General features: G+C 49.7%; 1 protein-coding gene across 1 annotated transcript in view; it reads left to right on the top strand.

Moving 5' to 3' along the window:
* Positions 1–21,093, top strand: part of VIPR2 (vasoactive intestinal peptide receptor 2) — an 86,940-nt gene that overhangs the window by 23,763 nt on the left and 42,084 nt on the right. Inside the window, exon 6 of the mRNA XM_077761735.1 lies at positions 19,749–19,856. Within this exon, the coding sequence (XP_077617861.1) occupies positions 19,749–19,856 (108 nt within the window). The remainder of the gene's footprint in view (positions 1–19,748; positions 19,857–21,093) is intronic.

Raw genomic sequence — 21,093 nt, 5'->3', positions numbered from 1 at the left:
GACTCCTGGGCTTTTAAGTAGCTTACAAGCTGTGCTCTAATGCCTGCATTTGTTCATGTGAATAAAATACTTCACCAGCATGGTGGGCTTCAAGCCACTGGTCGTGAAATTGAAACATTCTCCTCCTGTGACTGAGTAACATTTTAACAGCTTTTTTATTTCTGTGATGGTTGTGTCACATAAAATATAAGTGATTACATTTTACATCTAGTCATTTCCTTGCACCTTTTTATCACAAAGGGAACTAGACCCTTCCAGAAAATCAAGTGAGGAAGATGTCTCTTCTGCGGACTCTTCTTGGATGCTCACTTGTCCCAGGCGCCTGTTCCCGGGCACCACAGCACGTGCACAGAGCCCTGCTGTCCGTGCTTTGTCTGCTTTGTGGCTGTGTGGCTGTCTCTCTCCCTGCAGAGCACGAGCCCTTGAAGAGCAAGCACTGTATTCATGGCTTTCGATTCCTGGTCCCTAGCAGACACGCGAGTAGATCTTCTCATTCACGTAGGTCTGAAGGGAGGCATTCTAGAATTCAGGGCCCGGCCAAGGAGTAGGCAGCTGCCCTTCTGACGTCAGGGTGGCGCTAGAGGGCCGTTTCTTCCCCCTTTCACCTTCCCTCTGACGTAAGCAGGCCCGTGTTCTAGTCCAAATCTCTTTGGGCCGATAGGTTAAATAGCCTAATCTGTTTTTTCCCATTGGACTGGATCTAGATTTCTCACAATTCTAAACTCCTTAAAATCAGCTAGTGGCCTTGGTTATATAAATAATCAATCACTTACTGAATTTTCTGCAAGTAATGACTCCAAGTTTACTTTTTACAGGAAACAAATCTCATTGAAAAAATTCTACCTTGAGTTAAATTCTTATGTTTAGACTCACAGCAGGGACCATAAACAAGAGATCAGCTTCTAGTAGGTGAGGCACCTGCACACCTAGAAGCCCCAGTGACCGCCGATCACTGTTTGGAAGAAGAAGGCTGAAACCTGATGCTCCATTAAATCACAGGAAGGAACTTCAAAGCGGGCTCACACTGCACTGATTTGGACCAAGTTAGCTTCTCCCGTCCTTCCTTCTAAGACCAGGCCAGTCCCTGGTGCTGGTGACCCCAAGGCTCGGCTCAGCGGCCTAACGGCGGCCTCCACTGCTTCTGCCTCTTTGCTTCATGTGCTCGCCTCTAAGCTCAAATTTCCTCCTTCCGCCAGGTTCCCACAGGACCAGTGGCATGTTCTGCAGCTATTCTGGTTGGTGGGAATAGGGCTTTCAAGCTGGGTTTCTTCTCTCGGTGACCCCTGCGCAAGTTCTAATTGTTTCCTGTTTGCACACCCATTTTGCGTGCTGTGTTTTCAGGTGGGAGTTTCCACAGCCTGCTCTCTCTGGAGCCTTGTGCCCTGGCTTGGGAGCCGTGGGGGGCTCACAGCCCCCGGCACCCGTGCTCTGTGCACACACCTCGGACGGAGCCACGGTGTCCACCTGGCACTGGCTGTCACGGGCTCGGGGCCAGTGCCGCCATGTGGACGATGCGTAGTAACGAGTGTCGCTATTGCGTGACCCCCCTTGGATTCTTGGAGGCTTTTTGTCTTACATATTTTTGATAGCCCCCGCGGCCCTTCCTGACAAGGACTTGGACATTTGAAGTTGTTCAGTTGCAAGGCTTTGTAGAGTTTTCGGGGTCAAACACCAGTTCCAGGGGACTCTGCTTTGAAATACCCTGAAGTCAGAGCCTCTGGTTTCCCGTGGTTGCCTTGTATCATGGAGTGAGTGACAATGAGGCTGTCTTGTCATTTGCTGATGCATTGGCTGAGTCTGTCTTTCATTAACTTTTTCAGCGTGTTGTTATGGAGGGGTTGCCAGGAGGGAAGGCGTGAAGACAAATTGGGGTGGGACCGTGATTGTCCCCTCTGGGAACCCTGTCCCCTGCGGCAGGGCAGCAGGGTGAGCAGGGATTTCAGGGTTTTGAGTCAAAAGACAGCAGGATTTCTGAGGGGAAACCAGAGAATGTGGGCGTACAGTGACATCAGTTTACCTGGAACCAGAAACCGACAGTGATAGAAAAATGATTAAGGACTTCCGTTATCTTTACTCAGAGATAAGACAGAACAAGGGTGGGTGGGAAAACTACCAAGAACAATGGATGCCTTTTGATCATAAGCGAACCAGTGACCAGTACTTTGGCAACTTACTATAAACATTTCATGCACAGCAGCCCTGTGCGGTGACCTCATGTGTCCTGGGTCAGACCTGGGACGGGTCACTCCCACCTGGGGGCTCCAGCCACCCTGCCCCGGGCCCAGCGCTGTGTTGCTTCTGTCATGACAGTGAGCACTCGCCCTCTCGTACTGCGGCCGTGGCACCCGTCTCAGGCTCCTCGGCCTCTTGGCACCAACGCTTCTGCTGGAGGGACCCTTCCTGACCCGCCCGGACTGACCTGAGAGCACAGACTGTGCGAGCCCCACCAGCGCAGGGCAGAGGGGAGGTACCGGGCGTGCTGTGTCCCCGAGAGGCTGTGCTGAGCCCTGTCTCAGGACGCGAGAGGCCGACGTGGACACAGCACGGGTCGGGGGGGCCTCCATCCTGAGAGTCTCGTCCAAGTTGGTGGCACACAGAGCCCAGCCCCTGGACCCCTAGTCACATGCTCTTTTTACAAAGCCATATTTATTCTTTTAGAGAGAAGATGCTTTAGAAAAGGGTTTTCTTCCTCCTTAATGTCTGCTTCAAAGGGAGGGGAGATTCCTTCGACACCACGCCATCTATTAGCCAGGACTGTGCCTCTCTTGAGCGCTCATTTTAACTGTCAGCATGTTCAACGGAAGCTACCTCTTTGGCTAAGGATTCCCATCGTTTAATATTCCCTTTGTGAAATCAACATCTCCTTTTCTCTGGCCTACAGTGATGGTTTTGAAGTTTCCAGACAGGACCTTGATTGGTACCTTGTGCCTTTGGGTTTAGTTTCCTCGTCACACCCCTGATGGGGTCCCCTTGCTCTCGTCTTTTCTGTGTGAACACGGCCCCGTCACCAGCAACTGTGGTCTTTCTGGAGGTGGGGCTGTGAAGTCCAGGATGACAAATCTGTGGCCCAGAACATTCCCAGACATCTGCACCCCCTGGGATGGCATGCTTACTGTGACTCAGTCAGCAGTGCTCTGACAGCCTAGGAGCTACCTCCAAAGGCCCTCTCCCCCCATTCCAGGGAAATATTAACACAGCTTTCCAAATCTGTGACTTCTTCACAGCTCCCTCCATCCCTGAGGAGAGAGGACAGAGGCCTGTTTAGGAGGACAGTGGGGGTGCGGCCAGGTTGCCCCACGGGACCCTGCCCGCGTAGCCCCCGTGACAAGGGCAGCAAATGCCCCCTCCCCAATACTTGCGCTCTGTCCTGTGAGCCCCTGGGCTCAGTACCCTGAGACAGGAAAAGATCCATGCACGCCCGTCTGCTTGTTCCACAGGGATTCAGAGAAGGGAGTGTTTCCACTGAGGGAGTCTGGAAAGTGAGCTGTGCTTCAGGCAGGCTCAGGGGGCAGATGCTTCTGAGAGGAGTCGTTAGGGTGGCCCTGGGAGCAGAGGAGCCCGCTAGGTGAGTAACATCCCAGGTGGGGGATGAAGGTGTCTGCTACAGGGGCGATGGGAAGAGCCATTGCCACAGCTGGGCGCAGCCAGCGGCCGAAGTGCAGACGGTGTGAGTCAGCTGCTCCCCAGAAGTGCAAGAGGAGCTGAGGGCGGAGGAAGAGGTACCTTGGAGTGGGGACCACTGAGTCCATGCAGGAGCAGAAGAGACAGGGAGAGGCAGAGGGCAGCTGAGCGGGTGGGACTATATTCAGCAGAAGGCCTTGCATGCAGAGGCGAGCTCCAAGGCAGAGCTGAAGGAAGAGGTGGGCAGGGAGGGCAGGGTGAGGTACAGGGGGCCCCACACGCAGGGCCCCCAGGGGAGGGGTCGGGCCTGGGGAAGTCACCAGATCTGGACCTGGGGTGCTGACTGGCAGACACTCCTGGGGCCCGGGCGGCTGTGCCACACTGGTCCTCTTCACAGCTGCGCCTCCCACAGCGGCCGGTCCCAGAGGGAGCTGGGGGCACCCTTGGCTTGGAAGAGCAGGGACAGGCGTTTCTGTACTTGGGTTGGTTCTCACACCCGGGGTCACACTCCGCTGTGTGTCTGCTGTGCTGTGTGCGAGGATGATTTGTGATGCTCATCATAACACTGGTAGATGCATGTCCTGGAACGGTCCTGGGAAGTCACCCAAGTCCTGATCGTAAATCTGTGGAGGGTTATCCTGAGAATCACAGGGCAGGAGCCCCAGCATGTCGGCCTCTGCAGCAGAGCAGTGCCCTGCCCCGCCAGGGGTTCACGTGGCCCCGCGTTGTCACAGACATTGGGAGCAAGGCTTTTGAGAATATTTAACGTTTAAGGAAACAGAGGCTGCTTATAGACAGTAATGACAGCAAACACTTCAATGAGTGAAAGGCACAAGCATGTTGCACACAAGTTAGCACACACATCAGTTTTCCTAAACTGACGCCATTTTAGGGCCTTGCACAGGCTTCTGCAGGCCGCCTGAGGGGGGTGTGGGTGCTGTCCCCACCTCTGAAGTGTCCGCAGCCCATCCTTGGGCAGCGGTGCTGAGCGGGGGTCCCACCCACAGACATCACATTTTCACTCAGGCTCAACTTGGAGGACATTCTGATGTTTGGGATTTATTGGATTCGGCATACTTTTAAATAAAAAAAAATTTTTTATGTTTGTTTTTGAGAGAGAGAGAGAGACAGAGTGCAAATGGAGGAGGGGCAGAGAGAGAAAGAGAGACAGAATCCAAAGCAGGCTCCAGGCTCTGAACTGTCAGCACAGAGCCCAAACGCGGGGCTCGAACCCACGAATCGTGAGATCATGACCTGAGCTGAAGTCGGATACGTAACTGACTGAGCGACCCAGGCGCCCCAGATTCGGCATATATTTAAAATATGTAAGTTCAAACTGGATCTCTTTTTTGAAAAATTCTTTTGTTTGGTTAACAGCCTTGGTTAATTCTGGGTTTTGAGTCTTGAGTTAGTGTGAGTTTGAGTCCCAGAATATGCCTCTCACTGATGAAACCCACCTGCACCGCCATCCCCAAAATAAAACCTTTCTGCTTCCAGATGCGAAGTTTCAAAGTGATCTGTTTTCAAAGCACCATCCAGTGGCAGTGTTCTAGCAAATATGTCCAGACCTTAGTTGTGGTTCACCTCCAGGCTACTGAGGAGGGGATTACTTCATTCGGCACCCTAATTAGACAGATTATTGGGGTGTCCTGGCATTGTCTGAAAAATACCTTCCCTGTAAAATATCCCTGATAGCACCTTAACTGCCTTTGGAGTCCCAGGTCGGCCTTGGGACCTGGGTTTTCTAGTGTGTAAAATCCAGGTGTCTTCCAGGTGACCTAAGGAAGCAGTATGGTCCCAGGGCCTCACCCACGCCTGTTAGCTGTTTCTCTCAGGGACCCAGGGCTTAACCTGCTTTGTGGACTCGTGTACAAGCCCGAGGAATGCCGAAGCACCAGTCCCCAGCTGATGTCTCTGCTGTTTCTCTTTCTGTGTCTTGGTCAAGGCCCTCCTGGCATAGGTAACCTGTGATAGTGCAGCCTTAGGAACATAGTAGGTCCTCAGTAAACACTGGTTGAGGAAATGAATACTCGTTACTGCAGATGAAAAGAGGATCAGGCTCATGTCAGCTATGAGCTCTGTTACATCATGAAGAAAGTGCAGGCTGTGGCTCGGACAGTGTGTTGTTTCACTTCTGCCTCCACAGACGACAGACAACTGGGTTGTCACCATGTCCCAAGCTTGTTCTATTAACTTGTCTTCCAGACCCTTCTGAGAACATGCTGCTGGCATGTGCTTGTCTTTCACCTGCACCGATGGTCTCTGAATGTCCAGAGCACATTCATTAGTCTTGCCGGGTTACTGCATTGGCTGTTTCTGCTCAAAAGCCCCTTTTCCACTCTGCTTCTGCCAGGAAGCATTACTTTCACCCTTCCTGACTGTGGCATTTTTAAAAGAGCATTCAGCACCAACCCAGCTTCGCGAATGCATGGATTGGATGTATCTTGCCTTATCTCACTGGTAAATATTTTAAGAACAAACAAAGTAAATATGCATCCTTAGAACAACAGAAAGAAGGAATCTGTCATCTAGTATTTGATCATCACTGTTCTGGCTTCAGATTAACTGGGCTTCTAAGGACTTAGAGTAACAGGATATTTGTAATTGGCCACCTGAACAGGCAACAGGCAAAGATATCCAAGGAGGAAACCTGAAGCCGAGGGAGGGCCTGGTGGGAACATTGAGGAGAGGGAAGGGTGTTTTGGAGCCTCCGGATCCAGGGGCGGGTTTACCGGAGATCCTGTTCACTGTCCGCAGGGCTGGGGGCCTGGACCCACGGGGCATCTCCAGGCAGCTTCCTGCGGGCTTTGTCAGCTGCGCTGGGAGCCTTGTTTACAGCGACCACTGAGAGGAGCCAGCACGAAGTGTTCTCTGCTGCTCCTGGCAGCTCTGGAGGGAGGACTTCCGCGCCGCCACCCTGGTCACCCTGAGCACAGGACACAGAGACCCCGGGGTCCTTCCTGTGCTGTGTGCTCAGCTCAGGCCGCTGGGAAACGCTGGTCTCGGTGTCCGGGGGTGCTCTCTGAGTACTTGGGGTGCCCAGAGAGTCAAAGCTGGGTGCGGATGAGAATTTAAGTTGCTGCACTTGTACCTGCAACTGGCCACTGAAGCCTCCAGAAGCCGAATTAGGTCTGAGAGCAGAAATTACAAGTAGCTTAGTTTTGACCGTGGGACGTGGGACAAATCTTACAGTGACCTGAGGCCCCGAGGTGGGAGGGTTGCTTCAGGATGTGCTGACCGCCCGCCACTGGGAGAAATTAGAGGGTCCACAGTTGCCCATCGGAGCCACATCTGGTCTTCTGAATCCTGTGTGCCCACCAGTACGTGGCCTCTAGAATGACGGGAGAATGCTAGCCACAGAAGTCTTCCTGGCCCTGGTAGCCTCGGAGAGCTGCCCGTGTGTTCCCCTGTTTGTGAGCACCTTGCAGGAAAGGATAGGTCGGTGTCCCTTCAGTGAGCCTGGTGCGGCATGGCCCTGGGGCCAGCAGGCAGCAGCCGGGCAGGAGCCAGCTTGTCTGGAGATTCAGGTCAGAACATACGGCTGTGTTCACAGACAAAACACTTTTTAAAAAGGGTTTATTCAAACTCAATTGGTGAGTCATTCCATCGAGCTTTTAGTTCTTTAGATTGATAATAGGCATGGAGGGGGGCTGGAAATGGGAAACAGATCAATGACTTTGATGACCAAAACGAAGAGACTATTACATCAGAATTAAAACACTTTTTAATGTTTTATTTATTTCTGAGAGAGAGAGAGAGAGAGGCAGCGTGAGCAGGGGAGGGTCAGAGAGAGAGGGAGAAACAGAATCTGAAACAGCTCCAGGCTCGGAGCTGTCAGCACAGAGCCCGACGCGGGGCTTGAACCCACAAACCGTGAGATCATGACCTGAGCCTAAGTTGGACACTTAACTGACTGAGCCCCCCAGGTGCCCCCATTACATCCGAATTTTGAGCTCAGAGGATCTGTGGAAAACTCTTAGGTGGCTGCCAGGCTGTGCAGTCGGGGCTCCTCGGTTCTCATTCTAATGGGCCGGACTGAGACTACAGTTCACACGGGCCCCAGACACCCAAGGCCGCCTGCTCTGTGTTGCTCTTGTCTCAGCTTTTATCGGGTTCGTTCTTGTCCTACAAGAACAGAGCGCAAAGCAAGGCTCTTCCTCAAGGAATAAAAATGAATGAGCCATGTGAAAACAAAAGGGACCAGCTGCTTTGGAGGCATTTGGGGGCCTCTTGAGATGAGTCTGCCTGAGGGCACAGGCGTGGCCTCACCCCTGAGTGCGACCTTGTCCTCTGCCCAGGAGCCAGGGGCTGTGGCTGAGAGACAGAGGCCCTGTCCCATTGCACAGGGAAGTGGGGGTGGAGGTTTCCACCAGGAGAGCCTCTGAGGTCAGCTCTGAGCCTTCTCAAGCCCTGGAGGCCCTCCCAGCCCCTGCCACACCGCAGGCTGCTGGAAACCAGCCTGTGCCTCAGCCCACAGTCATCAGAAACTCGAGGGGCACAGCCTGCGTTTCCCGCTGGGCAGGCACGAAGGGACGGCTCCCTTGCAGATCGGGCCTGGCACAGGCTTATCAGTGCACACCCTGTAAACGTGAGTCGTGGGTTTCCCCGCACGCTGCAGGCTGCACGCTAGACCGCTAGGAGGGGGTGCGTCGGCGCGGTGTCTCCCTTCTCCTCTTATGTGGACTGACCTAACGTGGAAACACACTTCCAGTGGGTGTAGAATGCACAGCTGGAAAAACATGTAGAATTTTAAAGAAATATTTTGGTGAGGTGCTTTTACCGTGACCTTAAGTCCTGAGAAATTGTCAGTGGACAGATGCCGGGGCGGTGGGGTGTGACGAGGGCTTGAACGGGGTCTCATGACCTGAGACAATCTCCCAGCCTCGAGGTCCCCTCCACACAGCGGAGTGTTTCGCAGATGAGTTGTAAGTCTCTTCCCGTAACGAAATGTTGTGTCTTTTAGAATGATTGTCCCGCTGACCCTCTGAACAATCACATTTCCTACTTTTTGTGCCTGGCAAAGCATCGGTACTTATTTTAAGGGACTGATGAGGGCAGTGACAAACGGAGTGAGGAAAGGTGACATTTGTTTTTAAAGTGCTTTTTCCCACTGGGAGATGTGCAATGATTCACGTGGCCTGAGTCGCCCCAGGTCAAAATACAGGCCCCAGGGGCAGCCCCTGCAGAGGCCGCAGTGCGATCAGAGGCCTCCCACCCCCCGGCGGGGCCACTTGCCTGGTGCCTCCAGGGACACTGAGCCTGGGCCCCCTGACTGTCTACGCCCCACCCCGCTTGAGTCAGCACAGAGGCTGTGTGGGTCTTGTGCCTGCCTCGTCCTCTGTGCAGTGGGGTTTTGGTGACTAAATGAGTTCATGTATCCAAAGTGCTGAGGGCAGAGCCTCGCCCACAAGAGGCATTATCTCTGTCCACTCTGCCACTGTCACCATTAACGCTGTGGCACCATCTGTGTCTCTTCCAGTGGCCACATCTGGGGGGCTGGTTGTTGGGCTCAGCTCCTGGGTTTGTGGAGGTGCAGACGAGGGGCGGGGGGCGCTTCAGCACCCTTAGGAGCGCGTGAGTGCCCTCTGACCTCGTAGTCTCTAAATTTTCTGCTCAGTGTGCTGTCGGGGATCACCTCCACTTTACAGAGGGCGAAATTGAGGTTTAGAAAAGTTTGGCATGTGCTAGTGGTCAGAACGAGACGTGATGTCTTTCTGTCTTTCTTGAGCAAGGTTTGCACGTATAGGAGGATTAGGAGGAACTTAACGGAGGACCGTGGGGGAGAAGAAGGGGAGAAATGGTGGGGGAGAGGGAGGGAGGCAAACCATGAGAGCCTCTTGANGAGGTGCAGACGAGGGGCGGGGGGCGCTTCAGCACCCTTAGGAGCGCGTGAGTGCCCTCTGACCTCGTAGTCTCTAAATTTTCTGCTCAGTGTGCTGTCGGGGATCACCTCCACTTTACAGAGGGCGAAATTGAGGTTTAGAAAAGTTTGGCATGTGCTGGTGGTCAGAACGAGACGTGATGTCTTTCTGTCTTTCTTGAGCAAGGTTTGCACGTATAGGAGGATTAGGAGGAACTTAACGGAGGACCGTGGGGGAGAAGAAGGGGAGAAATGGTGGGGGAGAGGGAGGGAGGCAAACCATGCGAGCCTCTTGAATGCTGAGAACAAACTGAGGGCTGATGGGGGTGGAGGGGAGGGGAGGGGGGCGATGGGCATGGAGGAGGGCACTTGTGGGGATCAGCACTGGGTGTTATATGCAAACCAACTTGACAATAAACTAAGAAAAAAATAAAAAATAAAAAATAAATCAAAACAGCATCTGTAATGAAAGCCCTTGGATGTGATGGTGTGTTTCCACCGCAGGCTGTGGGAAGCCCCGTGAGCCAAGCGGATCCCAGACGGGGCCTTTACCCCTTTCCCCTCCTGCCTCTATTAGCAAATACCTCGCAGTGTCTCCCACCCTCCCGCTCCGTTTCCTCATGCACATGAACTCCTGAGCCACTCGCACGACAGACAGGGACCAGCACAGAGGACAGGCAGTCGCGTGTGCTGCTGACCCTGCTCTGTCTCGCTGGTGTGTCTGTGCGTTCACGCAGGTGGGTGTGGCTGACGCTCGGTTTCATAAACAGATTCTGGAAACCAGTAAAATGGTTCCGAGCAGAGTATCCCTTCACATCCAAGCAACTGAAATTCCTCTTACAGGACTTTACTCAGGATTCTGGCCGTGGGGATGGGAGAGGCGTCTGGCTGCAGAAACTGCCCGTGGAGCCACTAGGGCTCCCACCTGGCGAGTGCCCGGTTAGCTGGGAAGAAGAGAGGCCCCTTGGTCGGTAGCTCCCTGCTGAGGGAGCTCTGGGCGGACCTCCCAAGCTTCCCTGCAGTGTCTGATTCTGGAAGCTTTGCTGCTCATGACTTTCAACTTACATTAAGTTTTTTAATGCAGGAAGTTACTGGTAATATTTCCTCTTAAATGTGGAGGGAGGCATCCTGGCAAACACTGCCCGGCCAGAAACAGTTTTCTCTCGCTCTCCTCTCCCCACTCCCCTGTTCCTGCAGCCCATCCCCCACCCCGTCGGAGGCCGTGGCCTCCTGGTGCAGCCCAGCCTTTTCTCCACAGGCAGGGCTGCAGCAACTGAGCCCCCCTCCACCCTGTCACTGCTCACTGCTTCCTGGTGCGTGCTGGGGAAACAGGCCTCCATCACTCTGTGAATGTGGGACCCTCACAGTCCATCTCTCAGAGCCAGGCCCAGGGTTTCCTAAGCTTCTCTCTCTGCGAGCTGATATTTGTCTGGGACTGGATCCTCTCATGGTAGAAAGGTAGACGGATCGGGGCATGGCCACTGCCCACAGTAACCCAGGAACCTCATAGAGGGCGGTATCCATGTGGTGACGGTGCCGTGAGGCCTAAGAAAAGTCTGCAGGCTGCACACGTGGAAGGTCAGTTTTTCTGAGCTGTTGAGTCTAGAGTGTAGTTGACAGTGGGCTCCTGTACTTGCTTTTCCCTTGTAATTGGCCAGGCTCCTGGTAAGGGCTCTCCCTGCCCACCTGTCACCTCCCTGCAGCCTCGGGGACACTTTGCAACATACAGGTCCCCCCTAAATCTGTTACTCACCCAGTGAAATAGCATGCAAGCTGATGGAGAAACAAAAAAACAAAAAACAAAAAAAACCTCACTCTTGCCTCTGAGAAAACTAGCGTGTGCGCATCGGAAAGACTAGGAGAAGCAAGTTGCCTAACAGCTGTGGAGTAGGAGGTGAGGGTGACAGCTGGGGTCAGTTTTGGAACTGTAGTTTGGCAGGAGGCTGGTGGCCCACGTCCAGGCTCTCAAAGTGGGAATCCTAGACAAGGCTTCAGGGTGTGTTGATGCAGAAGAGACACTGCAAAGCCCAGTCAGCAAGCCCATTCTCAAAGGAAAGCCTTCGGCTGTATGTTCCAAGGTTAAGATACACTTTTGTGTTTTATTTTTTTATTAAAGTTTATTTTTGAGAGAGAGAGAGACAGAGACAGAGAGACAGAGACAGAGTGCTAGCAGGGAAGGGCAGAGAGACAGGGAGACACAGAATCCAAAGCAGCCTCCAGGCTCAGCTGTCAGCACAGAGCCCGACACGGGGCTCGAACTCCCAAACCACTTGAACCGAAGTCAGAGGCTTAACTGACTGAGCTACCCAGCACCCCTCTGTTTTAAATTAATAGCTGTCTGAGGCATTTTTTCCCCTAGCTTTTCAATTCACCAAGCCACTAACCATCACTTAAATAAGAGAGTTTCTTCTTCATCTCTTTGGTGGGTTTTGAAAGACAGAAAATATTTGTGTGATAAATGAAAAATACATTTTTACCAAAAAAAGTCTCACTTATATTTATTCATAAAATATTTTAGATAATGTATGTGGGCACTTTTAGCTGATAAACTACCACATGGAGAAAGTCTCATCTGTCTGGGCTGGCTTACCCTCAGCATTAGTACAGGTACAGCAATGATGTGCTTTATTATTTTCTCTCTTTGCTTTAAGCTTCTTGATAATTTGGGGTTTTTTAATGTTTTATTTATTTCTGAGACAGAGAGAGAGAGAGAGAGACAGTGTTAGCAGGGGAGGATCAGAGAGAGAGGGAGACACAGAATCCCAAGCAGGCTCCAGGCCCTGAGCTGTCAGCACAGAGCCCAATGCGAGGTTCGAACTCACGGACCGTGAGATCATGACCTGAGCCGAAGTTGGATGCTTAACTGACTGAGCCACTCAGGTTCCCCATAAGCTTCTTGATAATTTGTAAGCGTGGCTTTTGGTTAGCTGTTTGGTGGCTTGTTTTAACTTGAGCTCCCAGAGAACTTCCTGTGAAGATGGACATGTTTTCCACCTGTGATGTCACAGCCACAAACCATGCCTGGCCCTGAGCTCCAGTTTGAAATTCAGCTACTGCGACTGAGGAACTGAATTTTTATTGTATTTAATTTTAATTAATTTAGATTTAAATTCAAATGGTCACACATAGCGAGGGGTTGCCAGACTGGAAAGTGCAGCTCTGGGACTTGTTTCTCAGTTTTATAGCAATGTACCCACGGGTTCACTTTCTTTTAATTGTTGTTTAAGCTAAAACTACTGACTTTTGTTAAATAACAATGGTGATAGCAAGTATCTAGCCAGGTTCCTGACTTTGCTTGCACACTGTGTTTAACCATTTCTAATAATACTTTCTAACGTAAACAAATAGTCTTTGTCATATTAGAGTGGTCTCGTTATGTTATTTTCTTATTTAGAGTTTTTGAACATCAGGAATGGTTGCTAAATTCTGTCAGGTAACCTTTCAGAGTCTATTTGATATGCACAGACTTTTCCTCCTTTCAGGTAGACTCTTGATTTTATCGTCACCATCGTAAATACCAAGGGTTGCCACCAGTGCATGACAAAAATCAACTCCTCATGCAGGCCTGATTGACAGCCTCCCCTGGGCCGCCTTGTCTTCCACAATCCAGACTGCTCATCATTTTTCAGACTAGCCTTTGCTCCCAAATGTAATGTCTTCACTCCTACTGTTCTTTTATTGAGAGTGGGCCCTGCATGTCACACTTCTGTCCCTCCTCCAATCTGCCCTCCAACAGTCATGTCACAATTGTTGGTCTGCATTATGATCACATCTGACCACATAACAATCAATATTTCCTTTCTTGTATAACTTTATGCTTTTCCTGGAACAGTAAGTGCCTGACTTTTCTATTCCTTCATTTTCTATGAATCTATTGATAATTAGGCATCAAGCTTTGTACCAGAACAACAAAATACTCTCAGGACAATTGCATCCAAAAGGTTATCACAAAGCCATTTCTTCCTTAGAGCCTCTCCTCCTGGGCCCCCACCCTCCTGCCCCCATAGGCCTGGCTGATCTGGGGCCTCCTGTGGGTCCTGATATAGTTAGGTGGCAGAGGTCAGCCTCCAGGAAAAACTGACAGGGAAGGAAGGATGGAGGTCTCAATGCTCAGAAGTCACACTTAACGTGATTCTCTTGAATTCAGTCCCCCGGGTGTCCTGCATCCAGAGCCCTTCCAGTGGGCGTCAACTTCCGCTTGCTTCTCGCCCTGCTGCGGGCTCGCAGGGTGTCCCTGTGCTCTGCCTCAATACTTCCCACACATACATTTTTTATCTTCGAAGCTTATTGACATCTCTGGGTGCAGCCCTTTTCAAACCTGTTGATGTCATTTTTGTGAGATTTGGGAAGTAGAAGAGAGAAGCTCATTGACTCGTCACTGGCTGTCTCCTGCCCTCAGACTCACCACGGATGTAAATGTCTCATTGCCAGCCTGCCGTCCTCCTCTGCACTGGCCCCTGGGCCCGACACACCATTCTCCCTGCTTGACTGTAGGTAGGAAGGCCGGTTACTCTCGGCCACCATAGCCTCTGAGTCCTACATTGCCTGCTATGTGTGGGTCCGTTTAATGCACAATAAAGGAACCGCTTGCCAGCAGTTGAAGGGACTGGCCCATCAGACTCTAGGTACTTAAGTCAAATCTTACTATACTGGGAAAAGAGTGACTGAAATGAACCCGTGGACTTAATAAATCTCCATTAAGATTTCATTGTTAAAGTAGAAATTTGTCATTTTTGTGGTGAAGACATTGAACCTTCACAATAACCGATGGCCAATGGTCAGAACACACTGCTTTCCCAGTGGTAGAAAGGCTCGGCCACTACTGTCTCCCTGGAGACTTGGACACCTTCACTTTCTACCTCACTGGATCTCTGTTGAGAACCCCGGCCCTGACCTGTGTCATCTGAGGCTCAGCAGCCGCCCCTGTCCTGTGCCAGCATGGGGCAGTGTCCCATGTGGTCTCGTTGCAGGGCCACTCCCTGCCCTGGTCTCTCCAGCCTGGGCACAGCTTGGAGTAGCTAGTGATTCATTTGTACTTGATGACTTACTCTGAGTATTTCTTTAAGAGCAATATTTTCTTTAAATATGTAGGGACCTTAATATAGTATGAATTTATTACTCATTTAATCATTGGTATGTAATTAAATTTTTAGAATGAATATATTTTCATTTTTATTTTAAAAACTTCTAGAAAGTATTTTCATCTGCAAAACTTGGTTTATACCCAACTTATCAGAGACATCTGGATTCTTGAACTAAAACACTCCCATGTTGGAACCAAGAATGTAAATACTCCATTGGTGTTTTTGCACAGTTACCATGCAGGGCTGGGCAGCACATCAGAACTGTTGTTTGTCTATTGTTTCTACCAAGACTAGCACCTCCAAGATCGAAGTTAATACGATATCAGTACCTTGAACTTGTAGTAAAAGCCTTGGGTTCAAATGTGGATTCAGTCATGGTTTGTGTGACGTTGAGAGGTCATTGCTTTTCACCTTGAATGACTGACACATTTGTACCCTTATACGGGGTGCGGTGGTTGCTGAGACCCTNGCTGCACACGTGGAAGGTCAGTTTTTCTGAGCTGTTGAGTCTAGAGTGTAGTTGACAGTGGGCTCCTGTACTTGCTTTTCCCTTGTAATTGGCCAGGCTCCTGGTAAGGGCTCTCCCTGCCCACCTGTCACCTCCCTGCAGCCTCGGGGACACTTTGCAACATACAGGTCCCCCCTAAATCTGTTACTCACCCAGTGAAATAGCATGCAAGCTGATGGAGAAACAAAAAAACAAAAAACAAAAAAAACCTCACTCTTGCCTCTGAGAAAACTAGCGTGTGCGCATCGGAAAGACTAGGAGAAGCAAGTTGCCTAACAGCTGTGGAGTAGGAGGTGAGGGTGACAGCTGGGGTCAGTTTTGGAACTGTAGTTTGGCAGGAGGCTGGTGGCCCACGTCCAGGCTCTCAAAGTGGGAATCCTAGACAAGGCTTCAGGGTGTGTTGATGCAGAAGAGACACTGCAAAGCCCAGTCAGCAAGCCCATTCTCAAAGGAAAGCCTTCGGCTGTATGTTCCAAGGTTAAGATACACTTTTGTGTTTTATTTTTTTATTAAAGTTTATTTTTGAGAGAGAGAGAGACAGAGACAGAGAGACAGAGACAGAGTGCTAGCAGGGAAGGGCAGAGAGACAGGGAGACACAGAATCCAAAGCAGCCTCCAGGCTCAGCTGTCAGCACAGAGCCCGACACGGGGCTCGAACTCCCAAACCACTTGAACCGAAGTCAGAGGCTTAACTGACTGAGCTACCCAGCACCCCTCTGTTTTAAATTAATAGCTGTCTGAGGCATTTTTTCCCCTAGCTTTTCAATTCACCAAGCCACTAACCATCACTTAAATAAGAGAGTTTCTTCTTCATCTCTTTGGTGGGTTTTGAAAGACAGAAAATATTTGTGTGATAAATGAAAAATACATTTTTACCAAAAAAAGTCTCACTTATATTTATTCATAAAATATTTTAGATAATGTATGTGGGCACTTTTAGCTGATAAACTACCACATGGAGAAAGTCTCATCTGTCTGGGCTGGCTTACCCTCAGCATTAGTACAGGTACAGCAATGATGTGCTTTATTATTTTCTCTCTTTGCTTTAAGCTTCTTGATAATTTGGGGTTTTTTAATGTTTTATTTATTTCTGAGACAGAGAGAGAGAGAGAGAGACAGTGTTAGCAGGGGAGGATCAGAGAGAGAGGGAGACACAGAATCCCAAGCAGGCTCCAGGCCCTGAGCTGTCAGCACAGAGCCCAATGCGAGGTTCGAACTCACGGACCGTGAGATCATGACCTGAGCCGAAGTTGGATGCTTAACTGACTGAGCCACTCAGGTTCCCCATAAGCTTCTTGATAATTTGTAAGCGTGGCTTTTGGTTAGCTGTTTGGTGGCTTGTTTTAACTTGAGCTCCCAGAGAACTTCCTGTGAAGATGGACATGTTTTCCACCTGTGATGTCACAGCCACAAACCATGCCTGGCCCTGAGCTCCAGTTTGAAATTCAGCTAGTGCGACTGAGGAACTGAATTTTTATTGTATTTAATTTTAATTAATTTAGATTTAAATTCAAATGGTCACACATAGCGAGGGGTTGCCAGACTGGAAAGTGCAGCTCTGGGACTTGTTTCTCAGTTTTATAGCAATGTACCCACGGGTTCACTTTCTTTTAATTGTTGTTTAAGCTAAAACTACTGACTTTTGTTAAATAACAATGGTGATAGCAAGTATCTAGCCAGGTTCCTGACTTTGCTTGCACACTGTGTTTAACCATTTCTAATAATACTTTCTAACGTAAACAAATAGTCTTTGTCATATTAGAGTGGTCTCGTTATGTTATTTTCTTATTTAGAGTTTTTGAACATCAGGAATGGTTGCTAAATTCTGTCAGGTAACCTTTCAGAGTCTATTTGATATGCACAGACTTTTCCTCCTTTCAGGTAGACTCTTGATTTTATCGTCACCATCGTAAATACCAAGGGTTGCCACCAGCGCATGACAAAAATCAACTCCTCATGCAGGCCTGATTGACAGCCTCCCCTGGGCCGCCTTGTCTTCCACAATCCAGACTGCTCATCATTTTTCAGACTAGCCTTTGCTCCCAAATGTAATGTCTTCACTCCTACTGTTCTTTTATTGAGAGTGGGCCCTGCATGTCACACTTCTGTCCCTCCTCCAATCTGCCCTCCAACAGTCATGTCACAATTGTTGGTCTGCATTATGATCACATCTGACCACATAACAATCAATATTTCCTTTCTTGTATAACTTTATGCTTTTCCTGGAACAGTAAGTGCCTGACTTTTCTATTCCTTCATTTTCTATGAATCTATTGATAATTAGGCATCAAGCTTTGTACCAGAACAACAAAATACTCTCAGGACAATTGCATCCAAAAGGTTATCACAAAGCCATTTCTTCCTTAGAGCCTCTCCTCCTGGGCCCCCACCCTCCTGCCCCCATAGGCCTGGCTGATCTGGGGCCTCCTGTGGGTCCTGATATAGTTAGGTGGCAGAGGTCAGCCTCCAGGAAAAACTGACAAGCAGGAAGGATGGAGGTCTCAATGCTCAGAAGTCACACTTAACGTGATTCTCTTGAATTCAGTCCCCCGGGTGTCCTGCATCCAGAGCCCTTCCAGTGGGCGTCAACTTCCGCTTGCTTCTCGCCCTGCTGCGGGCTCGCAGGGTGTCCCTGTGCTCTGCCTCAATACTTCCCACACATACATTTTTTATCTTCGAAGCTTATTGACATCTCTGGGTGCAGCCCTTTTCAAACCTGTTGATGTCATTTTTGTGAGATTTGGGAAGTAGAAGAGAGAAGCTCATTGACTCGTCACTGGCTGTCTCCTGCCCTCAGACTCACCACGGATGTAAATGTCTCATTGCCAGCCTGCCGTCCTCCTCTGCACTGGCCCCTGGGCCCGACACACCATTCTCCCTGCTTGACTGTAGGTAGGAAGGCCGGTTACTCTCGGCCACCATAGCCTCTGAGTCCTACATTGCCTGCTATGTGTGGGTCCGTTTAATGCACAATAAAGGAACCGCTTGCCAGCAGTTGAAGGGACTGGCCCATCAGACTCTAGGTACTTAAGTCAAATCTTACTATACTGGGAAAAGAGTGACTGAAATGAACCCGTGGACTTAATAAATCTCCATTAAGATTTCATTGTTAAAGTAGAAATTTGTCATTTTTGTGGTGAAGACATTGAACCTTCACAATAACCGATGGCCAATGGTCAGAACACACTGCTTTCCCAGTGGTAGAAAGGCTCGGCCACTACTGTCTCCCTGGAGACTTGGACACCTTCACTTTCTACCTCACTGGATCTCTGTTGAGAACCCCGGCCCTGACCTGTGTCATCTGAGGCTCAGCAGCCGCCCCTGTCCTGTGCCAGCATGGGGCAGTGTCCCATGTGGTCTCGTTGCAGGGCCACTCCCTGCCCTGGTCTCTCCAGCCTGGGCACAGCTTGGAGTAGCTAGTGATTCATTTGTACTTGATGACTTACTCTGAGTATTTCTTTAAGAGCAATATTTTCTTTAAATATGTAGGGACCTTAATATAGTATGAATTTATTACTCATTTAATCATTGGTATGTAATTAAATTTTTAGAATGAATATATTTTCATTTTTATTTTAAAAACTTCTAGAAAGTATTTTCATCTGCAAAACTTGGTTTATACCCAACTTATCAGAGACATCTGGATTCTTGAACTAAAACACTCCCATGTTGGAACCAAGAATGTAAATACTCCATTGGTGTTTTTGCACAGTTACCATGCAGGGCTGGGCAGCACATCAGAACTGTTGTTTGTCTATTGTTTCTACCAAGACTAGCACCTCCAAGATCGAAGTTAATACGATATCAGTACCTTGAACTTGTAGTAAAAGCCTTGGGTTCAAATGTGGATTCAGTCATGGTTTGTGTGACGTTGAGAGGTCATTGCTTTTCACCTTGAATGACTGACACATTTGTACCCTTATACGGGGTGCGGTGGTTGCTGAGACCCTGCAAGAGGTCTGGAGAAGGGCTGAAGCTATGACATTGTACAAATCAGGTTATTTGATAACTGCATAAGGGTAACCTAAGATTTCATTACTTAGATGTCATCTTGACTATTAAAATCAAGCAAATCTTGAGGGCACTTGTTGTGATGAGCACTGAGTGTTATATGGAAACCAACTTGACAATAAACTATATAAATAAATACATAAACATTAAAAAAAAAAAGAAAATTACATTACCAAACAAAATCAAGTAAATCTTATCAAATGTTTAAATGTGTAATTATCCTTGAGATCAGGTCCCCTAAAAGCAGAAGTATACCTTCATTCAGGGGGTGCTAGGCCTCCAGGACGTATACAAACCGCCAGCAGTACCCATATTATCACACTGGGGTAAGCACATCAGCGGGAAAGAAGTAACGAGTCTATTAAATTCAGCAGCGCACAGTGCACGCTGGATTACTCAGATACTTTCTACCACCCACACATCTGGTCATTTCTCCAAACCTGATTAAAACGAACACAGAAGCTAACTATATTCTCAGTAATACTGTGGGTGCAAGCTTGTTTCACAAAAAGCTAATTTGCAAAGTAGTTACCTAAGTAATGGACTGTGCGCTCGCAAAGCTTTTGAGCAGATGTGCTCCTGTCGACCTGAGCGCCCCCCCAGCAGCGACAAGTGTGCTTCCTTTGCCCTGGTTAGTCCTTCTTACACTGTCTCTCCCTTCTAGCCTGCACTGGCGTCTGGGACAACATTACGTGCTGGCGCCCTGCGGATGTAGGCGAGACGGTCACAGTGCCCTGTCCTAAAGTGTTCAGCAACTTTTACAGCAAACCAGGTACGTCTGTCAGCGCCGTGTCTAACTAAACCCCCGCAGAGGCTGTGGGCTGGTTTCTCCACTGAAGGCAGCAAGAAGCAGCTCATCAGTTTCCTTTACTAAGTGAGTCAGGGAGCAGCTGTGCCATCATGTACTGAGCTGGTGTGAGGGGCGGGAGGATGAGAAGCCTGGTGCCAGGTCAGCCGGCTCAGGCGAAACAGCAGGGAGAGCCCCAGGCAAGCGCGTGTGAGCCTGATGTGTGAGCACCACAGTGGGCGCAATGCCGGCGAGGAGCCACTGGCTTTAGGCACCGAAGAGACATCCGGGCAGTCCCGTGCCTCCCTGCCACGTGTGGGTGCCCGTAAGCCATCAGAGAGTGTCCTCCAGAGGTGTGGAGGCGCCCTGACGCTCAGGGCCAGCGGCCAGCCTCTCCTCGCGCCCAGAAGCAGTTTCTCGTCCACAGGAAACATCTTGCTCATTGGACTGAGCTCAGCTCCCAGCTCCCACTTTCTGAACTAGCTCCACGTGGCCGGAAGACCCACTGTCCTTCTGCCTCCAGGGTCAGGAGGGGCGGGCGGGGCTGGGCTTCCGTGGTCCCGTGCCTCTGCTCTCCGCAGGCCCCCGCAACATCTCTCGGCTTGTTCCCAGGAAGGCGGTTGTACTGTGTTGTATCGTGGTCTTTGTTTTGTTTTGTTGTAAACAATCCAGACTTTCACAACATGAAGAAATCTGTCTGGAAAAGAGAAAAGAGAAGATAACATCTGGGAATCAGAAAGGCCCATTACTTTCGAGCACTACAGAGAACTTACTTTCAGCTTGAGCAAGCGTTACAGGGTAAAAACTCTGAGAAGTAGAATTGTTGAGGCACTCTAAGCAGACACTTGTGGCACAGGTTGGGATGGAGGAAAAGAAAGGTTTCCTTTTATCCCTGTGACTTGCAAGGTGAGACTCTTCCTGAGTGAGTCAGTGAAACAGTTTGAGGGTACCTGAGGTCATACCTGCATATGCATTCTTGGTCATCTTCCGGTTAGAAAAACTAAATCGTTTTAGAAAATCTAAACTTTAAAAAATATCCTGTCCAATCAACATTTCTACTGGATGGTTTGGACTATAAATATTCTCCCAGAAATCTCAAATGAGTTAGCATAGACCTAGACTTCCCCTAGTAGATGGTAGGTTCTAAATGCCCAGGGGGCACCCGGGGGTTCACACCGGGAAGCACAGAGCTCCGATTCCTGGGCCATCTGCTGTGAGCGCT

The sequence above is a fragment of the Crocuta crocuta genome, unplaced genomic scaffold (assembly GCF_008692635.1).
Source record: "Crocuta crocuta isolate KB4526 unplaced genomic scaffold, BGI_CrCroc_1.0 scaffold408, whole genome shotgun sequence".
NCBI lineage: Eukaryota > Metazoa > Chordata > Mammalia > Carnivora > Hyaenidae > Crocuta > Crocuta crocuta.
The sequence above is the reverse complement of the archived record's forward strand: the minus strand, read 5'-3'. Positions and strand labels throughout refer to the sequence as shown.